Source organism: Aythya fuligula, chromosome 2 (genome assembly GCF_009819795.1).
Source record: "Aythya fuligula isolate bAytFul2 chromosome 2, bAytFul2.pri, whole genome shotgun sequence".
Taxonomy (NCBI): domain Eukaryota; kingdom Metazoa; phylum Chordata; class Aves; order Anseriformes; family Anatidae; genus Aythya; species Aythya fuligula.
The window spans coordinates 48,218,662-48,236,855 of record NC_045560.1 but is presented as its reverse complement, the minus strand read 5'-3'; the positions used below and the strand labels follow the sequence as shown (position 1 = coordinate 48,236,855).

Here is an 18,194-nt window from a genome sequence, read left to right as displayed (position 1 = left end):
ATATGTGAAGTCCTAAGTGCATTCTGGGCATGATCTAGCAGAAACAAGTAGGCACTGTGTTCGAAGATCCCTTGCAAACCACAGGTTTCATTAATCTTAAACTTTTATAGGAAAAAATGCCAATGTATGTCCCTGTCATTTATCCTCTGTTTGCCTACAGTAAACTGTCCTAGCTGAAATTTATACTAAATCAGTTTGGGCCAATATTCTTATGATAATGTTTTCAGGCTTGTCACTCACAAAAAGTTTCAGCCAAGTTCAAAAGGTGAACTGTTTGAACTACAGAAGAGCCCAGACTCTTCTCAGAGGCACCTACTGAAAGCGCAAGAGGCAATGGACACAAATTGAAATACAGAAGTTCCACTTGAATGAAAGAAGCAACCTTTATACTATAAGGGTGATCAAACATTGCAGCAGGTTTCTCAGAGAGTTTGTGGAGTCTCCATACTTGGAGAAGTTCAAAACTGCCTTGACATAGTCCTGAGCAGCCCGCTACTCTTCTTTGAGCAGGGAAGTCAGAGTAGGTAATCTCCAGAGGTGCCTTCCCAAATAGGCTATTTTGTGATTCTTTTTTTGTTGTTTCGTTGTTTTTTTAGTTAATCGCAGCTTCCCAAAGGCTCTCAGTTGAATTTGCTGGCAGCACAGTGTTGTGCAATCGGAGAAATACATATTCGGATTAAAGCCTTGTGATCACATCACATTTCTTTAGTACAGTGCAACTAGTGCAAAGTACTTGTATGTAGTACTTCATGTACATTATTTTCTTATTTACTGTTGATACTTTTTCCATATGTGGTCCGTTCTAACTGTTAAGAGATATCTGGATCAGTATGTCCTGCTACGAATAGGCATAGTGTGACAGTTTTTAGGGTTTCTTATCAATGGAGTTCTAGGATTTCAGATGATGGAAATTGTTCTGACTTTAATCACAGCCCACATTATAGTAGACTGGGAACACAACAGTAACTATAGATAAGTCATAAAATTATAGATTACGCGATTACTGATGGGAAAGCAGTAATGAGGGTTTTGTGAAGTCACAGACCATTTTTGTTAGTGTCCATATTGATCTTACCTGAGACATACGGGAACAGAGGTAGACAGAAGCTTATGGTTTAATAAAATTGCAACTATTAACTTAGTAACTATTTGGTAATAACTTCTGCAACTTAGGTCATTCATTCTTCCTTGTTTTTTTCTATTTGGTATAGGGCTAATGTTATTTCATACAGGCATCCTTCAGTCTTGTTGGTGTTATGGGGTTGAGGACGAGAGCTGTTTCATTTTAAGAACAGATGGATCATCAGCCTTATTCCCACTTTAAGGAATGCATTCATCCCAGTTCGTTGTGGTCAGTGGGCAGGATTTCTTCAGAGTATTGGCTCTGTAGCTTTTCCTCCAGGATATGCCATCCAACAGCTTGGCTGCTACTTGGTAAATTCTTACTAGGATCACAAACTGTTGTCACATCGTTTTGCTGAGCAGCCTCAGTAGTTATTTCTCTTGTACTTGGGTCTGTATCCTCTGCTTTTTGATCAAGGTAGTATTAGGGCCATAGGGAAGGTCTTTTATGCCTGTTCAACTGCCAGTGGGTTGCCACAAAGTTTCCCCTTGTCTTCACGTAAATTGAGATGTAGACTCTTGTGATAGGGAAAGAAGAATGAAAGATTCTTAAAGATGAACCTTTTCTTTGTGTGTTACTGCAGTAAAAACTGCTCGTTATTTTTTGTTAAAAGTATGTATATCGGTATATATTCCATGGCAATCTGATTTTATGGAGTACTAGAAAAAGGTTGGGGAAAATTTTCATTCAGATATGGACAACAGATATGTTAATGTCTGTCAGAATTAACTCTTACATTATTTTGCAGATATGGATGTTAACAGGAGATAAACTGGAGACCGCAACTTGCATCGCGAAAAGTTCTCACCTAGTGTCTAGGACTCAGGATATTCACATTTTCAGACCTGTAAGTATAGGTCTGACTTTTTTGTTGGATTCATCAAAAGACAACTAATACCAATTTTGTTTTGTTTGAATACTAGTTGGCTACTTGTTATAAAATAGATGAGTTACTGTAGAGGGCGTCATAGCAACAGTCAAGTAGAGTATTACTCAAGTAGAGTATTACTTAAGCTAGGTTGTCATTCAAGGATTTTAGAATTACAGAGCATTGCTTCTGTTTAAGGGTGGTTGTTTTTAGATTTGTTCATATGCTACAGAAATGTTTGTGGGCATATTTAGGCGAGACAGGTTTTACGTGCATTTTTCACTCTTAACTTACACAATGGATATAGTAAGGCATGTCGAAATAATGATAAAGAGAGGTCCATGTGAGGTATTGAGCCAGTAGGAAAGAGTTTCTAGGAACTTAGGCAATCTGAATATGGTTCTAGCTTGTTCTAACATTTCTGTTAATAGCATTCCTTAGACTCAAGCAGACTTAGTCCTGAATTAAACTCTGATGCCAAAGTCCCCTGTATAGACACAGTTCAGATGAAAATCAAAAAAATCTATTTTGATTTTTCCAATAAAACATGTACATTTTTTTAATATACTGATTAAGATAATTGTTAGAAAAGTAAATGGAATATTTTTCTATACATATCAGTTATATTTAAATAGTATCAACTCCACTCAGCTCAAACAAAAATAAAGATTTTCCAGACTTTTTCCAAACTTCTTGATGCTGTGTGATCAGACATATGTCTGTGTTTGTTCTAAATGAACCACTTGCACCTACAAAAATAATTATATGAATATAATTTACATGTAAATGTAGTTTCCTATGAAGCATCAGAATGGCAAATTAAGCCCTGCAGACTATTTGCAATTAAATTATTAATGCTTCTGATAAAACTTCAGATCAATTTTTGTTGACCTTTCCATGTTGTAACATTACAAATTGTCTTCCTGAACATAATCTATTTAGTTTGAGTCAGATTTTTATTTTCATTACCTTGACTAGTAATAAGAGATAAACATAAAACTGCGTTAACTGAGAATACACAAAGTTTTAAATTAGTTAGAAAATAGATTCATACAACAGTATTTCTGTGGCTATATTTGCTGCAAAGAATGAACTCCTGGATTAATGTAAGAAAATACCTAGTACTTTAACGCTTCTATTTTGCTTATAAATTAGTGAATAAATAACTTACTAGTTTGGCTTCCCAAAAAGATGCATTTTGTTTTTCTAGCTGTCTTGTTCTTAACATTCTCAACCTGTTAATTTTATAATGAAATTAATTGATATATTGTTTACATATATATATGTGTGTGTATATATATATATATATATCTCATATATAGAGAGTTTACAAAGAAAAAATACCTCTGCTAGGTGAAGGTAGAACAGAGTGGACAATTAGTGTTCCTCAGTGTGTGCCAAGTGCTGACATCTTATAATCTCTGCAATGCAGAAAGATTATTGTGGACCAATGCAATCCTTGGTTCCTAACCATTGGCAGAATAGGAGCTTTCTATTTATGTGTTTCATTGTGGGAAAGGAGGGGAAAAAATCTGAATTGTGATATGAGTATGGGTTATTCTGTTTACAAGTGCATTTTAACATAACCCAAATTTTGCATGGTAGAGACTCTTCTCCAGAGGGATGAATGTCTTTGGGCTGTATGTTATTGTAGGAAGTAATGTGATTCGGACTCATATATATCAAAACTTCAGGCACAATGTTGACAGAGCCAAAATTAGAGGTATAATCAGAGTTGGTTTTATTCTCTGCTTGTAATTTTGGCCTACATGATAGCTCTAAAAGAAGCTGATGTATATTGAAGAAAAAAAACACCTTTCTCTTCAAAATCTGTGTATAAATTAATTATGTTTTGTGTTCTAGTTCAAAACCTTCCAAAATCTATTTGGTAGCCTTTGAACTATTTGGTTTAGGGTTGGTGTGTTTTTGTTTTGTTTTGTTTTGTTTCGTTTTCCCACATTTGACATCCGGGCCGCTCTGAAACAATAGTTATGTAAATTATAAAAAAAAAAAAAAAAAAAAACAAACTATGATGTAATTCTTCTGTATTTTGTCACTTGGTCCTTTTTGCATACTTGTGCAAGATTCAAAGTGATTAGTGCTAGTAAGCACATTTTTCTGTGTCTCTTGAACTCTGTTTACTTATCCAAACTGAAAGAACTACTAATATGAACATCTTGCATTATTCCAAGAATATATTTTACTGGTTAATAAAGTCTTTTTTTCTGACTTGGGGACTATTTTTTCCTCTGACTCAGCCAAGATGGAAAGACTAGGGTCAGATTGAATTTAAGATATTTAAATTGTATTAATTCATTAATATTTCTGCCCTAGTCTACTTTTTATGAGGAACCAATTAGTCTGACTACACAGATTTTCTTTGTCTGAGGATTGATTTTTCACTCCATAGAGATTCAAGACTTAAAGTCACATCCCATTGGTACCATTGGCAATGCAGTACCCATTGGTACTGCATTAGAATAAAACATTTGTTGAAAAAATAAAGCCTTGTTTTTTGTTGTTGTTGTTTTTTGTTTTGTTTTTTCCTTTAAAAATCTTGAGTGATTTTTATTAAAGGTTGCTACTCGAGGGGAGGCTCACTTAGAACTAAATGCCTTTAGGAGGAAGCATGACTGTGCCTTGGTGATATCTGGGGACTCACTTGAGGTAAGAGTTTGGTTGCTGTCAAGTTGTATTTATACTTTATGAACTAAGTTCATACAAACTATTTTTATAAAGCTTTTGTAACTATTTTTATAAAGTATCAGTGGCTTCATGCTCTTAAACTTTCTTCCAATATTTAACCATATCATAAGTTATCCTTAGAGTTACTACTGTTTTTCGTTCAATAGTAAAAAGAGCATGTATGTTCAAATTTTGTTGGTTCTCTGGACTCCTGTATAGTAATAGAATGAGATTTGTACATTGCATGCTGTAGTACTGTCTCTTTTGTTAACTCTAAAATGCATTAGCTGTCCAAATGAAAGAGAATGTCAGTTTAAAATAATACAATGCAGTCAAGGGACAGTGGCTTTTGCTCCCAGAGGGCTGTTGTTTAAGCAGAACCTCATAAAAGAAGTCTTCATACTGTGTTTGTGTTGGAGTACATGTATTATTTAATCTTAAAAATAAATGTGAGTGTATTTTTCTCTTAGGTTTGTCTGAAATACTATGAGCATGAGTTTGTAGAGTTGGCTTGCCAGTGTCCTGCCGTAGTGTGCTGTCGATGTTCTCCCACTCAAAAAGCCCATATCGTGAAACTGTTACAGCATCACACTGGAAAACGCACCTGTGCAATAGGTAACTGTTGACACTATCTTCCATTACAGTAGCTAAAATCTGTAATAAACTTACACAGTAGGTGGCACCATTGAGAAACAAAACCAAAGAGATTTCTTTATCAACAGCCAGGTATTTACACAGTTGTAGCAGAAAATGTCATTCCGTGAGAAAGGTGTGGTTTTTTTCCTTACTCCACAGGAAAAAGTCTTGATTGCTGAAGTTATTAATCATAATCCATAGATTAACTGTAAGAATTTAAAGATATATTAGGAGATTCCTAAAATACTTTAAGGCCAGGAGAGTAAAACCTCTGAAGTGCTGAATACTGCAGTGACATTTTCCAGGTGATGGAGGAAATGATGTCAGCATGATCCAAGCAGCCGACTGTGGAATTGGAATTGAAGGCAAGGTAATGTTACCAGGTCAATTCTCAAATATGACATGATTCTTAAACAACATTAAATCGAATATTTCAAATTTAAGTCTGCTATAAGATGATAAAAAAATGCTCAGTCTTTGAAATAATACTTTCTCTGCTTCTGTGTTCTCTGCTTTATCTTTTTAAATATAAAGAGCAAGAAAAGCAGAAAACACTAGTTATTTCTGTGTATATATGTATTTACCTGAAAGATGCAAGATAGGCAGTTAAACGTACTTGTTACTGCCACTGCATTTTTTTAAAATGTGCACCAAAAAACTGTCCTTTGTGTCATGCTGTAGAGTTGATTTCTGAAGCGGTAGTAAATTTGACTTGTGAAATTAATTGTAATTTAGAATTTTAAAATTTGAAACATATGTTCTACAGTGGGTTTCATATTTGTAACCTTTTTTTGTTCTAGGAGGGAAAACAAGCTTCCTTAGCAGCTGACTTTTCTATCACACAATTTAAACACATAGGAAGGCTGCTGATGGTACATGGCCGAAATAGTTACAAAAGATCAGCAGCACTTGGTCAATTTGTCATGCACCGAGGCCTTATTATTTCAACTATGCAGGTATTTAAAACTTTGTTTTCAGAATAGTTAAACGCACTCTTTGAAAAGTCACAAAACCTTTAGCAGTAATGTGTTTTTTTTCTTTATTGTAATGTTTCATATACAGAATTATGTTAAATATATGTAATTGTTGTCTTTTGTAGGCTGTATTTTCATCAGTCTTCTATTTTGCATCTGTTCCCTTGTACCAAGGATTCCTAATGGTAGGGTAAGTTCAAATCAACAGTTGTGGTATATGTTAATAATTACAAACGCTTGTTAAGTAACATCATGTAGTTGGTGGCTGGACCATTTTTAATACATTTATCATTGGTATGCTAACGACACCTGGAATGAGCCTACAAATGAACACTCAACTAGGTTGGATACGCACTTATATCCACTACATGACTGGGGAGATTCTCTGAAGAGGGCAATCTGCCATTGCCTTAGAAGAAGAAAAACATATAGTTTTTTTGACATACAGGGTGAAAATGATAGAGGAAATCTCACAAACCAGTTTTAGCTGTTACACAAATTGCTATAGAAGTCTCAGTGAGAATCACAGATTCATCTGTTAAAAAATGGAGCTGAAGCTACTGACTGAAATTTCCTCTGAAAGTGCACCAAGTCCACTACATAGATTTCCATTCTGGATCATGCATGCAGAATATGAAGTACCCTTGTCTTGTTGCAAAAGCTGCTTTAGAAATATAGCTCCCCCAAGTTATTCAGCTGAGGTATATGGACATATTCACATTTCTCACTGTTCTCTGCCCCTCCTGTCCTAAAAGCTTCTTTCTATACTTGTTTTAGTTCATTTAAACAGTAGTAACTAAAATTGTAGCCAAATAAAGGTCTGATTTCACCAGGCACCGCAGAAGGAAACAGTAAACCTCTACAAAATGCTTGTAAATAGTTCTGCTAACCCCTATGAAAATATATACCATGTGGTCTATAGGTATACAACTGTCACTTGCATACTAAAATCTAAAGCCACTTTCTGAGCTGGTGAGACTTCCATTAATTCTCTTATCTTTACTGTAATGTCAGGGACACAGCACTTGTTTTTTTTCTTCATTTTTCATCCTCTGTGGATGAGTTTCAATGCCAGCTCTTTTAACTGGTTGTCAAAATGCAAATACATAGTAAATATGGTAGTAGACAATACATTTGGGTGATATATGTGGACAAAAGACATCTGGTTATTATTTCTAGATAAATAATGTGTCTATAACTTCTCACAAATGGCAGCTCTCAGAAGCCTAAGACTAGGTTGCATTTGGACAATAGAATCATAGAATCATTCAGGTTGGAAAAGACTTCTTAAGATCATCTAGTCCAACTTTTAACCTAGTACTGAAGTCCACCACTAAACCATGCTACTCAGTTACAAATCTGTATGTTTCTTGAAGACCACCTCCAGGGATGGTGACTCAACCATCCTTTGTAAAGCTGCATTAGTAAGTTTCTTCAGTACTGGGTAGGATAACCAGTTTAACTTCATTTACATAAAAAGAGTAATTGAACTCAATAGATTAATTTAAAATCGTGATACAAAAATGTCAGTTTGTGCTTTCCTTTTATATAGGTATGCAACCATATATACCATGTTTCCAGTCTTCTCTTTAGTATTGGATCAGGATGTGAAGCCAGAAATGGCATTGCTGTATCCAGAACTTTATAAGGATCTCACAAAGGTATGAATGTTCTCAGTGCTCACGTGTGAATAACCGTTGAAATCTCAGGTGTGGAAAAACTCTAAATTCTTACAGAGAGAAAGAAGGTAAACTGTACTTTGAAACTGCTCAGGACGTGTAGATGCACAGACTAGCTTTTTGTTTAACTTAAATGACAGTTCTTGGCAATGATGAATCACTGGCTTTCACAGCTTATGTTGTACTTCAAAATATTTTAAAAAGTAGAATCCAAATAAATCTCTCAAGTTAAAAAAAAATGAGAACATGGAGAAACTGGGTTTGCATTATATTCAGACAGATAGACAATGATGAGGAGCAATTATGGATAAGTAGTACAGGAAGTTATGTACTTTACTAATACTACATTTGACTTCACCATTATAAGGCAATCTTACTGTGAGCGTTTATTATCATAGAAACATAGAATGGTTTGGGTTGGAAGGAACCTTAAAGATCATCTGGTTCCACACTGCCTTAGTGGTGACACTGAGGAGCGTACCTATTTCTGCACATTACTTCTGAAATTCTGGACTCTACACGCAAATCTCAACTAAGGCTATTCAGCTAACATTACTGAAATATGTGTTGATGTGGACTAGAACTGTATTCCTAGGAATTGGTTTCTTCTCTGAGATGTGCTAATGGTCAAAAGGCTTTTAGGATTTTAAGGTTAAGATGTGTTGGCATAACTCATGGACAGATTCTTCCTCTGTTGCAAGAACAAGAGAAAATTAGCAAGGTTCAGGGACAGGTGTGGACACATACCATGGAGAAAACAGTGATTCAACATTCCTGTTACTGTGGCTCCTACAGATGCTAGAATAGCAGATGAACACTTGAAAGGAAGTACAATTTTTTTCCTTTGGAAAAGGGGAAACATAACCTCCATTGTTAAAAGGGAAAAAAGGAAGACATGGGGAACTACAGGGCAGTCACTATGTACCCACCAAGGTCATAGGTCCTGTTTTATCCTTAGGCTCACAGAGAACAGATAGGTAGCATCCAACAGATTGGTGACAGCTGACATGGCGTCACTAAGGGCAAATCATGCCTGATAAATCTAATGGCCTTCTACAATGGGGTTACAGCCTTGGTGGATAAGGTAGGTGCAACTGGCGTCATGTAGCTGGATTTGTGCAAAGTATTTGACACTGTCCTGCAAAACATCCTTGTCTCCAAATGGAAAAGAGATGGATTTGATGAATAAGGAATTGGCTGGGTGGTCATTCTCAGAGTTGAAGTCAATGGTTAGTGTCCAGGGGTAGAGATAGTGACAAGTGGTGTCCCTCAGGGGGGGTCTCTGTTGGGTCCAGAAGTATTTAACATCTTCGTTGGTGACATGGACAATGGCATTGAGTGCACACTCAGCAAGTTTGCAGGCAACACCAAGCCGCATGGTACAGCTGACATACTGGAGGGAGGGAATGCCATCCAGAGAGACCTTGGCAGGCTTGAGAGGTGGGCCTGTGTGAAGCTCATGAAGTTTAACAAGGCCAAGTGCAAGGTCCTGCACCTGGGTCAGGTTGTTCCCAAGCATGAATACAGGCTGGGCTATGAGTGGATTGAGAGCAGCCCATTAGAGAGGGACATGGGGATACTGGTGGATGAAAAGCTCAACATGAGCTAGCTATGTGCACTTGTATTCCAGAAAGACAATTGTATCCTGGGCTGCATCTAAAGAAGTGTGGCCAGCAAGTTGAGGGATTTGATTCTCCCTCTCTACTCTGCTCTCATGAGACCTCACCTGGCGTACTGTGTTCAGCTCTGGGGCCCTCACCACAAGAGAGACATGGACCTAGTAGAGTGAATCCAGAGGAAGGCCTTGAAGATGATCAGAAGGCTGGAGCACCTCTGCTATGAAGACAGTCTGAGGGAGTTGGGGTTGTTCAGTCTGGAGAAGAGAAGGCTCCAGGGAAACCTTATAGCAGCCTTCAAATACTTAGAGGGGACCAACAAGAAATATGGGGAACGACTCTTTGTCAGGGGGTATAGTGATAGCACAAGGGGTAATGGTTTTAAATTAAATGTGCTAAAAGAGGGTAGATTTAGATTAGATGAATAAATTCTTCACTCAGAGAGCGATGAGGCATGGGAACAGGTTTCCCAGAGTAGTTGAGAATGTCCCTGCCCTGGAAGTGTTTAAGGCCAGGTTGGATGGGGCTTTGAGCAACCTCATCTAGTGGAAGGTGTCCGTGCACATGGTGGGCATAGGGGGGCAGAGGAGCTAGATGATGGTCTTTAAGGTTCCTTCAACTCAACCCATTCTATGATAAGAAAGTAAGTAAGAGGGCTCCTCACTTTCATCTGAAAATTATTCGGTGCCTTTTGTGCCAGAGGCTCAGGAGTGATTTACTCCCTTCTAGTTCATAAAGTTAAATCAGAACTCAAGCTTATTTTTATTTTAGAAATCTTGCTAATTGGGAGCTATGGTCTAAAGTGGAATCAGGGTCCAGTACTCAAAGGAAAATGAGTAGGGACTCATAGGAAAAACAAAATCTAGTATTTCTTGTTGCTTGTACTAGAATTTTTTCCTGTATGTTAGTCTGTCTCCAACATTCTAGATTGTATACAGATTTATGAAAATGCCTTCAGCACCTTCCAATGAACTCTGTGTTTACAAGAAAATGTTTTAGCCTCTACTGAAATAATTGAATGAGTTAATTCATCTGTTTCTACAGCAGTGAAACACATACATTTCCCTGTAAAGTGCTGATTCTTGCCTATTCTAGTGACCACACTTTTGTGGTAAAAGTCCAACTTCTTATCCTTTTAACTTTGTAGTTCTAACATATTTCATCAGTATTCTCACAGAATGCAACTCTTCAGCACATACAGCATTTATTGTTTGATGCATGTGATTCAAACTATAACATTTAATATCACAAGATCAAAAATATATTTGGTAATCTTTGCTTAAATAATACTTAAAATAGTCATGTTTTTTCCATGACTGCAAATAGTTTATCCAACATTTTGAAGTGACTAGTAGTAACTTTACCTTTTGTATGGGGTTTAGGTCAGTAGGCACAGAATTCTCTTTTTCTTGAAGCATACTTCTGAAATAACATAAAAGCCTTAAAAAAACAATTATTTCACTGTAATTATTCTTCTGAAAACAAGCCATAGCATTGCAAACTAAGGTGTATATTTGCTATTTAAAACCTTAACTGTCCTGCTCCTTGATTTTGACTTTGTGCAGTTTCCATATGCTTTTGCAATGAAGTAACATAAGTATAAGTAGAAGCTTTTTAGCTTATATCTCTTCAAAGACTGCTTATTATACTTGCAAAATGTCTCTGTAGCGCTTAACTATTAAGATATATGAAATTAGTAGATTTTTTTTTTAAGTAGTGTTTACCTGTCCTCTCACTTGTTTCCCTTAGGGGAGATCTTTGTCATTTAAGACCTTCCTCATCTGGGTTTTAATCAGTATTTACCAAGGTAGGAGAGCGTCATGACTTTACTGAACTGAGAAATTTTTGTCTGCTATTAACAGTATTGTTTTTCAGAAGCAGATTGAATTCCCAAAGCTTAACATTTCATCAGCAGTTATATATATTGCTTTCTGTTTATCTCGTAAATCGATATTCCTGTAGCGTGCCAGGACCATTCAAAACATGGCATAGATTGGTATTTTTATTGATGCATGTCACCTAAAAAAGGACATGGTTTTAATTAAATGCTAATCCAGAAAAATTTTAATGAGTGCTTATCACATTGCATATACTTACACAGTAGTTTTCTTTCATGGAATGACAGAAGTACTGTTGAAGAAATCTGAATTATGTAATCAGTTAAACGTAATTACACTTTCAACAATCTCTCATTTATAGCACTAGACAAAATGAGGTTAATTAACAGTTCATCAGATATATTGCTCTGAAAGGTGTTTAATTTTCTAACAGTTTTATTTCTTTACTGCTTTACTTTTGTTTGTTTTATTTCACATGCACAAAGTACAGTAAAACACTTCTCTTTTTATAAAGATTAATCTTGTTACCTTATTGAAAAAAATGTTAAGAAACTTTTGTAATAGGCAATAAAATGTTCGGTGTGCATTTGTAAAAGATGGTACACTGAAATTTCATTGTGGAGTTTTGTTAACTTTGTGTGCCTTTCCCAGGTGGTATTCTGATGTATGGAGCCCTGCTGCTTTTTGAATCTGAATTTGTACACGTCGTTGCCATTTCCTTCACTGCCCTAATCTTGACAGAGCTCTTGATGGTTGCACTGACCATACGAACATGGCACTGGTTAATGGTGGTGGCTGAATTCCTCAGTCTTGGCTGCTATGTGGCCTCTCTTGCATTTCTAAATGAATACTTTGGTGAGTAATTTTAGAAGTATTTTAGCAAATAACTGTGCTTTGTAGCATACCGTTTGTAATGTTTTTTTCTCAATTTTTTACACTTTGTAAAATAGAGCATTCTCCGTAGAAAATATGAGTTGAAATTGAACTTCATGTTGATTTAAAATATTCTCTTACCCTGTTCTCATAGAAGCTGACAATTTTTTTCGTGTTATTATGATTTATCTGCATGATAAACTTTACTGGAACCACACATGCTTTTCACCTGCTTGATTTGATCTTCCAGTGACAATCTAAACTTCTCAACTTAAATTAACTTCAAGATTTGCACTATTGAAATGGATATGATTTGATAAAATCAGTATCTTTCACCAAACTGGTGAATTACTTTTTATCTCATTAGATATAACTGAAGAGCTGAAGTATTTCTAAACTAGAGAGTGAGGTAGAAGGTTTTTAAGATATATTATATAAGAATCATCACGTTTCCTAATTATATTAAGCTTACTTTGTTTTAAATTGCTGTATACCATACTATGTCTTGTTCTATGTCTAGTTCCATACTATTCTAGTTCTATGTCTATACCATACTATGTCTAGTTCTAATTATTCATAATTCACAAGTTGAAAGGAGAGGATGCAAATCTTCACAGTCAAGGATCTGAGCATCAAAATAGTACATATTTCTTTTTATATCAAATTACACTTCAGTAAAAAAAAAAAAAATACTATCTCTTAGTGTGGTTTTACAGATGTAACTTACAGAAATATATGTGACGTTTTTGATTATACCTCACAAGGACTAGAATCCAGCTCCACCTTCCTGTTTTTCAGGAGCTATTGAGTAAGAAGTTCCCTTCTTCACTTGTTACTTCCTATATCAGAATTAGATGTGTTATATGGTAGTTTCCGGTATTCTGATTTCACTCTCTTATGTCCAAGGTGTTTAACACTAGAGTAGTGTAGTTACTTTTTAATGAGTGAATGCTTTGCTGCCTGTCTCAACTGTTCTGTTCACTTCCCAGATTTAATCAAAAGTCAAATTTTAATGAACAAGCAATCTTGCTGCACTTGATACTTGTATTATACACTATTTTAGGTTTTCCAGAATACCTTTTTCTTTTCTCTGGTACTAGTACACAGACTCTTTAATAGAGATTACTGGGTTGGTTCCCGAGTTTCTCCAGCTAGATGGTAAATGAATGAGCAAGAATGTATACAGGTACAAGCTCTTTGTTCCGAACTTACAGGAACTTCATAAAGCAGGAGTTGCTGCTTCACCTTTTTAAGTTCTCTGTAGTGGTGGCAGCCAGTCCTTCAATCCTTTGTTGGTATTTTTCATTGAGAAACACCTTTAAGGTGGTGTTCATAGATGTTTCTGAAAAAAAAAATAAAAAATAGGTGCTTTGTTTCGTGTAAACTCTGGTGTAAAGGGGAGTACTTTACTACCTCTGTGTTTGCTAGTCAAGTGTAAACAAATTAGTAAATAAATGGTTGTATGGCTTCCTGTAGCCTGTGGTCTTAACTTTTGTATGTTTCATCTTCACTGATGAATATTTTAGGGGTACAGAAAAAGCTGCAATTTCATGAGCTTTCCTAGAGATGTGCATTATTCATGGGTTAACCTGAAAAAATGCATTTCAATTTCAGAAGCAGTCACTTCTGCTTAGCACTTTTCCTCTTACTTAATCCATCAGATTATAACTGGGGGAGAGAGCATCTCTTTTGGTTCATAAAGTGTAGTATAAACCTAAGTGATGGTTTATAGTACAGGGTAAAGAATAATGTGTCTGGGAAAACAATCCAGTTGACTCTACAGGCAAATAAACTGCTTCTTTCAATAATGTTATTTATAACAATCACCTACTTGCAAAGGAATGATATCACGAGTATGACTGGGTACTCAACTTAGGAAAACAAAAATATTTGATACTGCTCTGTAATTCTCCTTCATAGAATTAAATCAGTTTTTAGGTTTCTGAGTAAATCACATGCAATGGTTTCATCAGACATGTCTCTATGATGTGTTACATTGGCATTTAGTATGCCTAAGCAGGTTAAAACTGTCTACAAAGTTTATGCGTTGGAATCTACATATACAAAGTATTTTTAAATGACTATAGTTGGAGCAGTAAAGCATTTCTTTTGCTGCACCTTTCTGAAGAGAACTTTTGTTCACATCTAAAACAGTTCTAATCACCTTGCTTATAAAGTAGACTGTACTTTGAAGTTTAATCAAGCAAAATAAGAAACTGCCTAGCTACTTACAGCATCAAAACATATCCAAATAATCTATTTTCAAAATGTTTTGTATTAATTTCTGTTTAAAATCTTTCAGTTGTCGTATGAAAATCAGTAATATTACAGTTAATGCCACTAATATCTTTTTCAATTCCTTTTTTGTAGCTAATCTTTTGTCTGTTTTTTGTTTTCTCTTTTTCATGTAAATTTCATATTTTCTGGAAATCTATCCTTTCATTTTCATTCTCCCCCTTTGTGAAACAGGTATAGGCAGAGTGTCTTTTGGAGCTTTCTTAGGTAGGTGAAGTTTAACTTTTCTTGAAGATTTCTTGGTTTTGGGGGTTGGTCTCAGATCTTTCCATGATTCTAGAGTACAACTTAACCATTGCAAACTATAGTCAAAAACTTCAGTAGCAAGTGTAGTGTGTCACCATTCTTGTTAATGTTTGTCACAGAAAACTTTTGACTGCCACATCTATTTGTGGCAATATAACTACATTGCTTTCTCTCTATAATTTTGGGCTATAAGTTAATCTCTAAAGTTTTAAGAATCATTTGGTCTAGTTGTTGTGTCTGTCTCAGGAAAAAAAAAAAAAAAAAAAAAAAGGAATAAAGGATCCAAAAAAATATACAACCAGGACTGGTTGGGAACTTGTATAAATATTTCATAGCAGCAGAAAAATAAGGATAAGGTGGCTTAACTTTTTCATATGAGAAAGTCTTGCCATTAAGCTGAAATCCCCTAAAATTACCTTGTTCTGCAAAACAGTGTAAGGAGCATAAAGGAACTTGTCAGCTCCTATTTAAAGAAAATAGTTGGCAAAAATGAAATGTTGAGGTTAACTGTCTCTGTGTTGTTTTGTTGCTTTGTATTTATTTATTTATTTTGCCTGGTTTTAAACAATAGCATAAGCAAACAATTAAGAGAGTTTTATTGACTTTGCTCTATGAAAGTTCCAGCTTCCATGTTATCAGCTGCCATTATTTATTTTCCCTGTTTATTTCTGCAGATGTTGCCTTTATCACAACTGTGACCTTCCTGTGGAAAGTGTCAGCAATCACTGTTGTAAGCTGTCTTCCACTTTACATTCTCAAGTACTTGAAGCGCAAATTTTCTCCTCCAAGTTACTCCAAGCTTACCTCGTAAAAGTAATTATATTCCTATGGTTTTTCACTCATGCCAGTCTGCAAATCGCACATTCACTGTGCTTTAGTGTCTATGGATTTATGTTGGACTAAATAAGTTAAAAAATAAAAATCAAAAGTGATCAAGTGAACAGAGCACAAAAAGAAAAGGAAACATATGACAGGTACATAACACGGAAGTACACTAACAAGACTATCATAAATAAACTAAATTTTCCTTATGTTGTTTTATTTCAGTTTCAATTGCTCATTGTAAAATAAAACTAAATTACATTTGATTTGACAATGCTTCTGAATGATTTCATTGCTACTGTAAAGGATTTTTTCCTGCTGTATTAATCTTCTGCAAGTTGAATTGAAAGCTTCAATGATTACATAACTTCCTAGTTCAAGTCTTTTCCTTTAATGTTTATGTATGGAAAAGTTCATTCATTCATACTTACTACAACAAACCTAATACCTGTAAATGTCGTCTTTATTAGCAGCTGAATTTTATTTGTCATCAAGCATTGATTAATATGCACTATTTGAATTATGTACAGGTGTCTGCATAGCACAGTATTATTTTAGGAGCTGTTGTCCTTTTCTGTACTCTTGAGTTCTGGCACCAGTAAGCATTACAGATCAGTGATGTTGACAGCAGTTCTTTAAATGCACATTAAAGCCAGGTTGCACAAAAGCAGTTTAAAAAATTAAATGATACACTCTGTACATAATTCCACAGTACCTGTTGATCTGTACAGATGTCAAAGACATAGCTGCTCAGTAAATATGTTTTAAAATTCTTATTCATTTTGTATTTGTAAAACTGCAAATAGTGTTAAAGTACATTTCTATATATGAGAAGTCCAGTAAACCTTGTATTAGCTAATATATTTAAATTGCCTTGTAATCTGTTTACTTAGGTTACTCAGGTAAAATGAAATAAGATGAACACATGAGCATTGTGATAGGAAAATCTATCATCTTCCAAGTTGTAAATGTTACGTTTTTATAACTCAGTTTGGGTGCAAACATGTTAAAAGAAAAAAAATCAAAAGGTTTCGCATGTTGTGAACTGTCAGAGTTGTGTATCTTTGCTGAGTTATGACATTTTACAGCAGTTGAAGATTTGTTCCAGAAACTCATATGCTCTAATCTGATACAGTCCAAAGGGTCCAAATCTTGTGTGCTGTGCTGGAAAGTAGGTTATATTATTTCAGTTTCCCATTGTGATATAATCTTGCTTTCTCAAGAAGTACATATAACAAATTCAGCATAGTCTATTAATTAGTGGAGAAGATCAGTATGATTACCCATGCTTTATTAATTTAAAAAAAAAAAAAAAAAACAATGTGGATGTTATTTTTATGTTGAACTTTATGCCTTTACAACATTAATCCTTGTCTAGTATCTTATAACTTCTCCCTTATGCGGTTATAATATTAGATGAGTGATATTTAAGTGATAAATCTACTTCCTGGGAGAGCAGAGGAAATTGCTGCAGAGCTATTTGGACTATAATCCACTCCAGTGATTTTGTTTTGAAAGTTTTTCTTACTAGTTATTTATCTGCTTTTTTTTTTTTTAATTTTCATTCCTCATTATAAAAGCAATAAAGCCTAATTTCTACTAAATGTTATTAATGGTATATGTATTGAATGAAACTACTGAAGTAGCATTTCTTTTAATTAACGCAACATTGCGGAGTATTCTGCTCTGTGTCCATCTGTAAACTCGCTTCTGTAAAAACCCCCACCAGGTGTCACTGTTCTGGCATACTAGCAGAAGCTTTTCTTCCTGTTATGTGGCTTTGGCAAGGTCTCCTGGTTTATGTTTTTAGTTTAGTCCTGATACCTTTTTTGTTGCTGATTTGGTTTCGTTTTCTGTTTTTCCTCGGTAAGTGGTAATTATTTTGAACCAATTAAGAAAAGTTAATGTGTGCCATTCTGAGACATGATGATGGTTTTTTTCAGACTGTCTTATGCATTGTGAGTCCCAAACCATACAAGTTAGATATAGTAGGTAAGCAAAAACTTGGAAGCCTTCATCACATATTTGATATTAGAAAATGTGAAAAATCAGAAATTAAACTAGGAATATGGAAGTGATAATATTACCTTGACACAACCATATGAGATACCGCTGTATCCATGTGTGTGGAATTTAGTGTACATATGTTAATCCTCAGCATTAAAACTGTGAGGTTAGTGTACCAGCAAATGTATAGATTCTACACGCATATGCGTGTTTCAGAAGTGGAGTTAGTTAATTCTCTAGAGTGCCTGCTTTCTTAGAGTATTTCCAGTCTACTGAAAACGTCTGGTTTCAGCTAGCACTTTAATTTGAAGACTGCAGAATTGAGATCCAGATGACTTACCTGGCTTTTGAGTCAGTGTAAAACAATGTATACCAGGAAAGTTTGCTTTATATTCACTCACATCACTCAGCCACAGCCCTGTTAAGGGGGTAGTGCTGCCATATTACAATAGTATACAATTAACAATATGAACACAAAATGTACGTATTGTAACATGATACTTGTCAGTAGAAAACTTTAACCTATTGTGGG

At 35.2% G+C, this 18,194-nt stretch overlaps 1 protein-coding gene across 2 annotated transcripts in view; it reads left to right on the top strand.

Annotated features, from left to right (window-relative positions):
* Positions 1 to 16,514, top strand: part of ATP9B (ATPase phospholipid transporting 9B (putative)) — a 163,870-nt gene extending 147,356 nt beyond the window's left edge. The window contains exons 20-30 of one of the 2 annotated variants that reach the window (XM_032183415.1): positions 1,872 to 1,970; positions 4,569 to 4,658; positions 5,147 to 5,291; positions 5,618 to 5,682; positions 6,113 to 6,268; positions 6,412 to 6,476; positions 7,839 to 7,947; positions 11,331 to 11,388; positions 12,071 to 12,274; positions 14,762 to 14,794; positions 15,508 to 16,514. In XM_032183415.1, the coding sequence (XP_032039306.1) occupies positions 1,872 to 1,970; positions 4,569 to 4,658; positions 5,147 to 5,291; positions 5,618 to 5,682; positions 6,113 to 6,268; positions 6,412 to 6,476; positions 7,839 to 7,947; positions 11,331 to 11,388; positions 12,071 to 12,274; positions 14,762 to 14,794; positions 15,508 to 15,644 (1,161 nt within the window). In that variant the 3' untranslated portion in view covers positions 15,645 to 16,514. The remainder of the gene's footprint in view (positions 1 to 1,871; positions 1,971 to 4,568; positions 4,659 to 5,146; positions 5,292 to 5,617; positions 5,683 to 6,112; positions 6,269 to 6,411; positions 6,477 to 7,838; positions 7,948 to 11,330; positions 11,389 to 12,070; positions 12,275 to 14,761; positions 14,795 to 15,507) is intronic. The other variant, XM_032183416.1, reaches the window with a different exon arrangement.
* Positions 16,515 to 18,194: the final 1,680 nt, after the last annotated feature.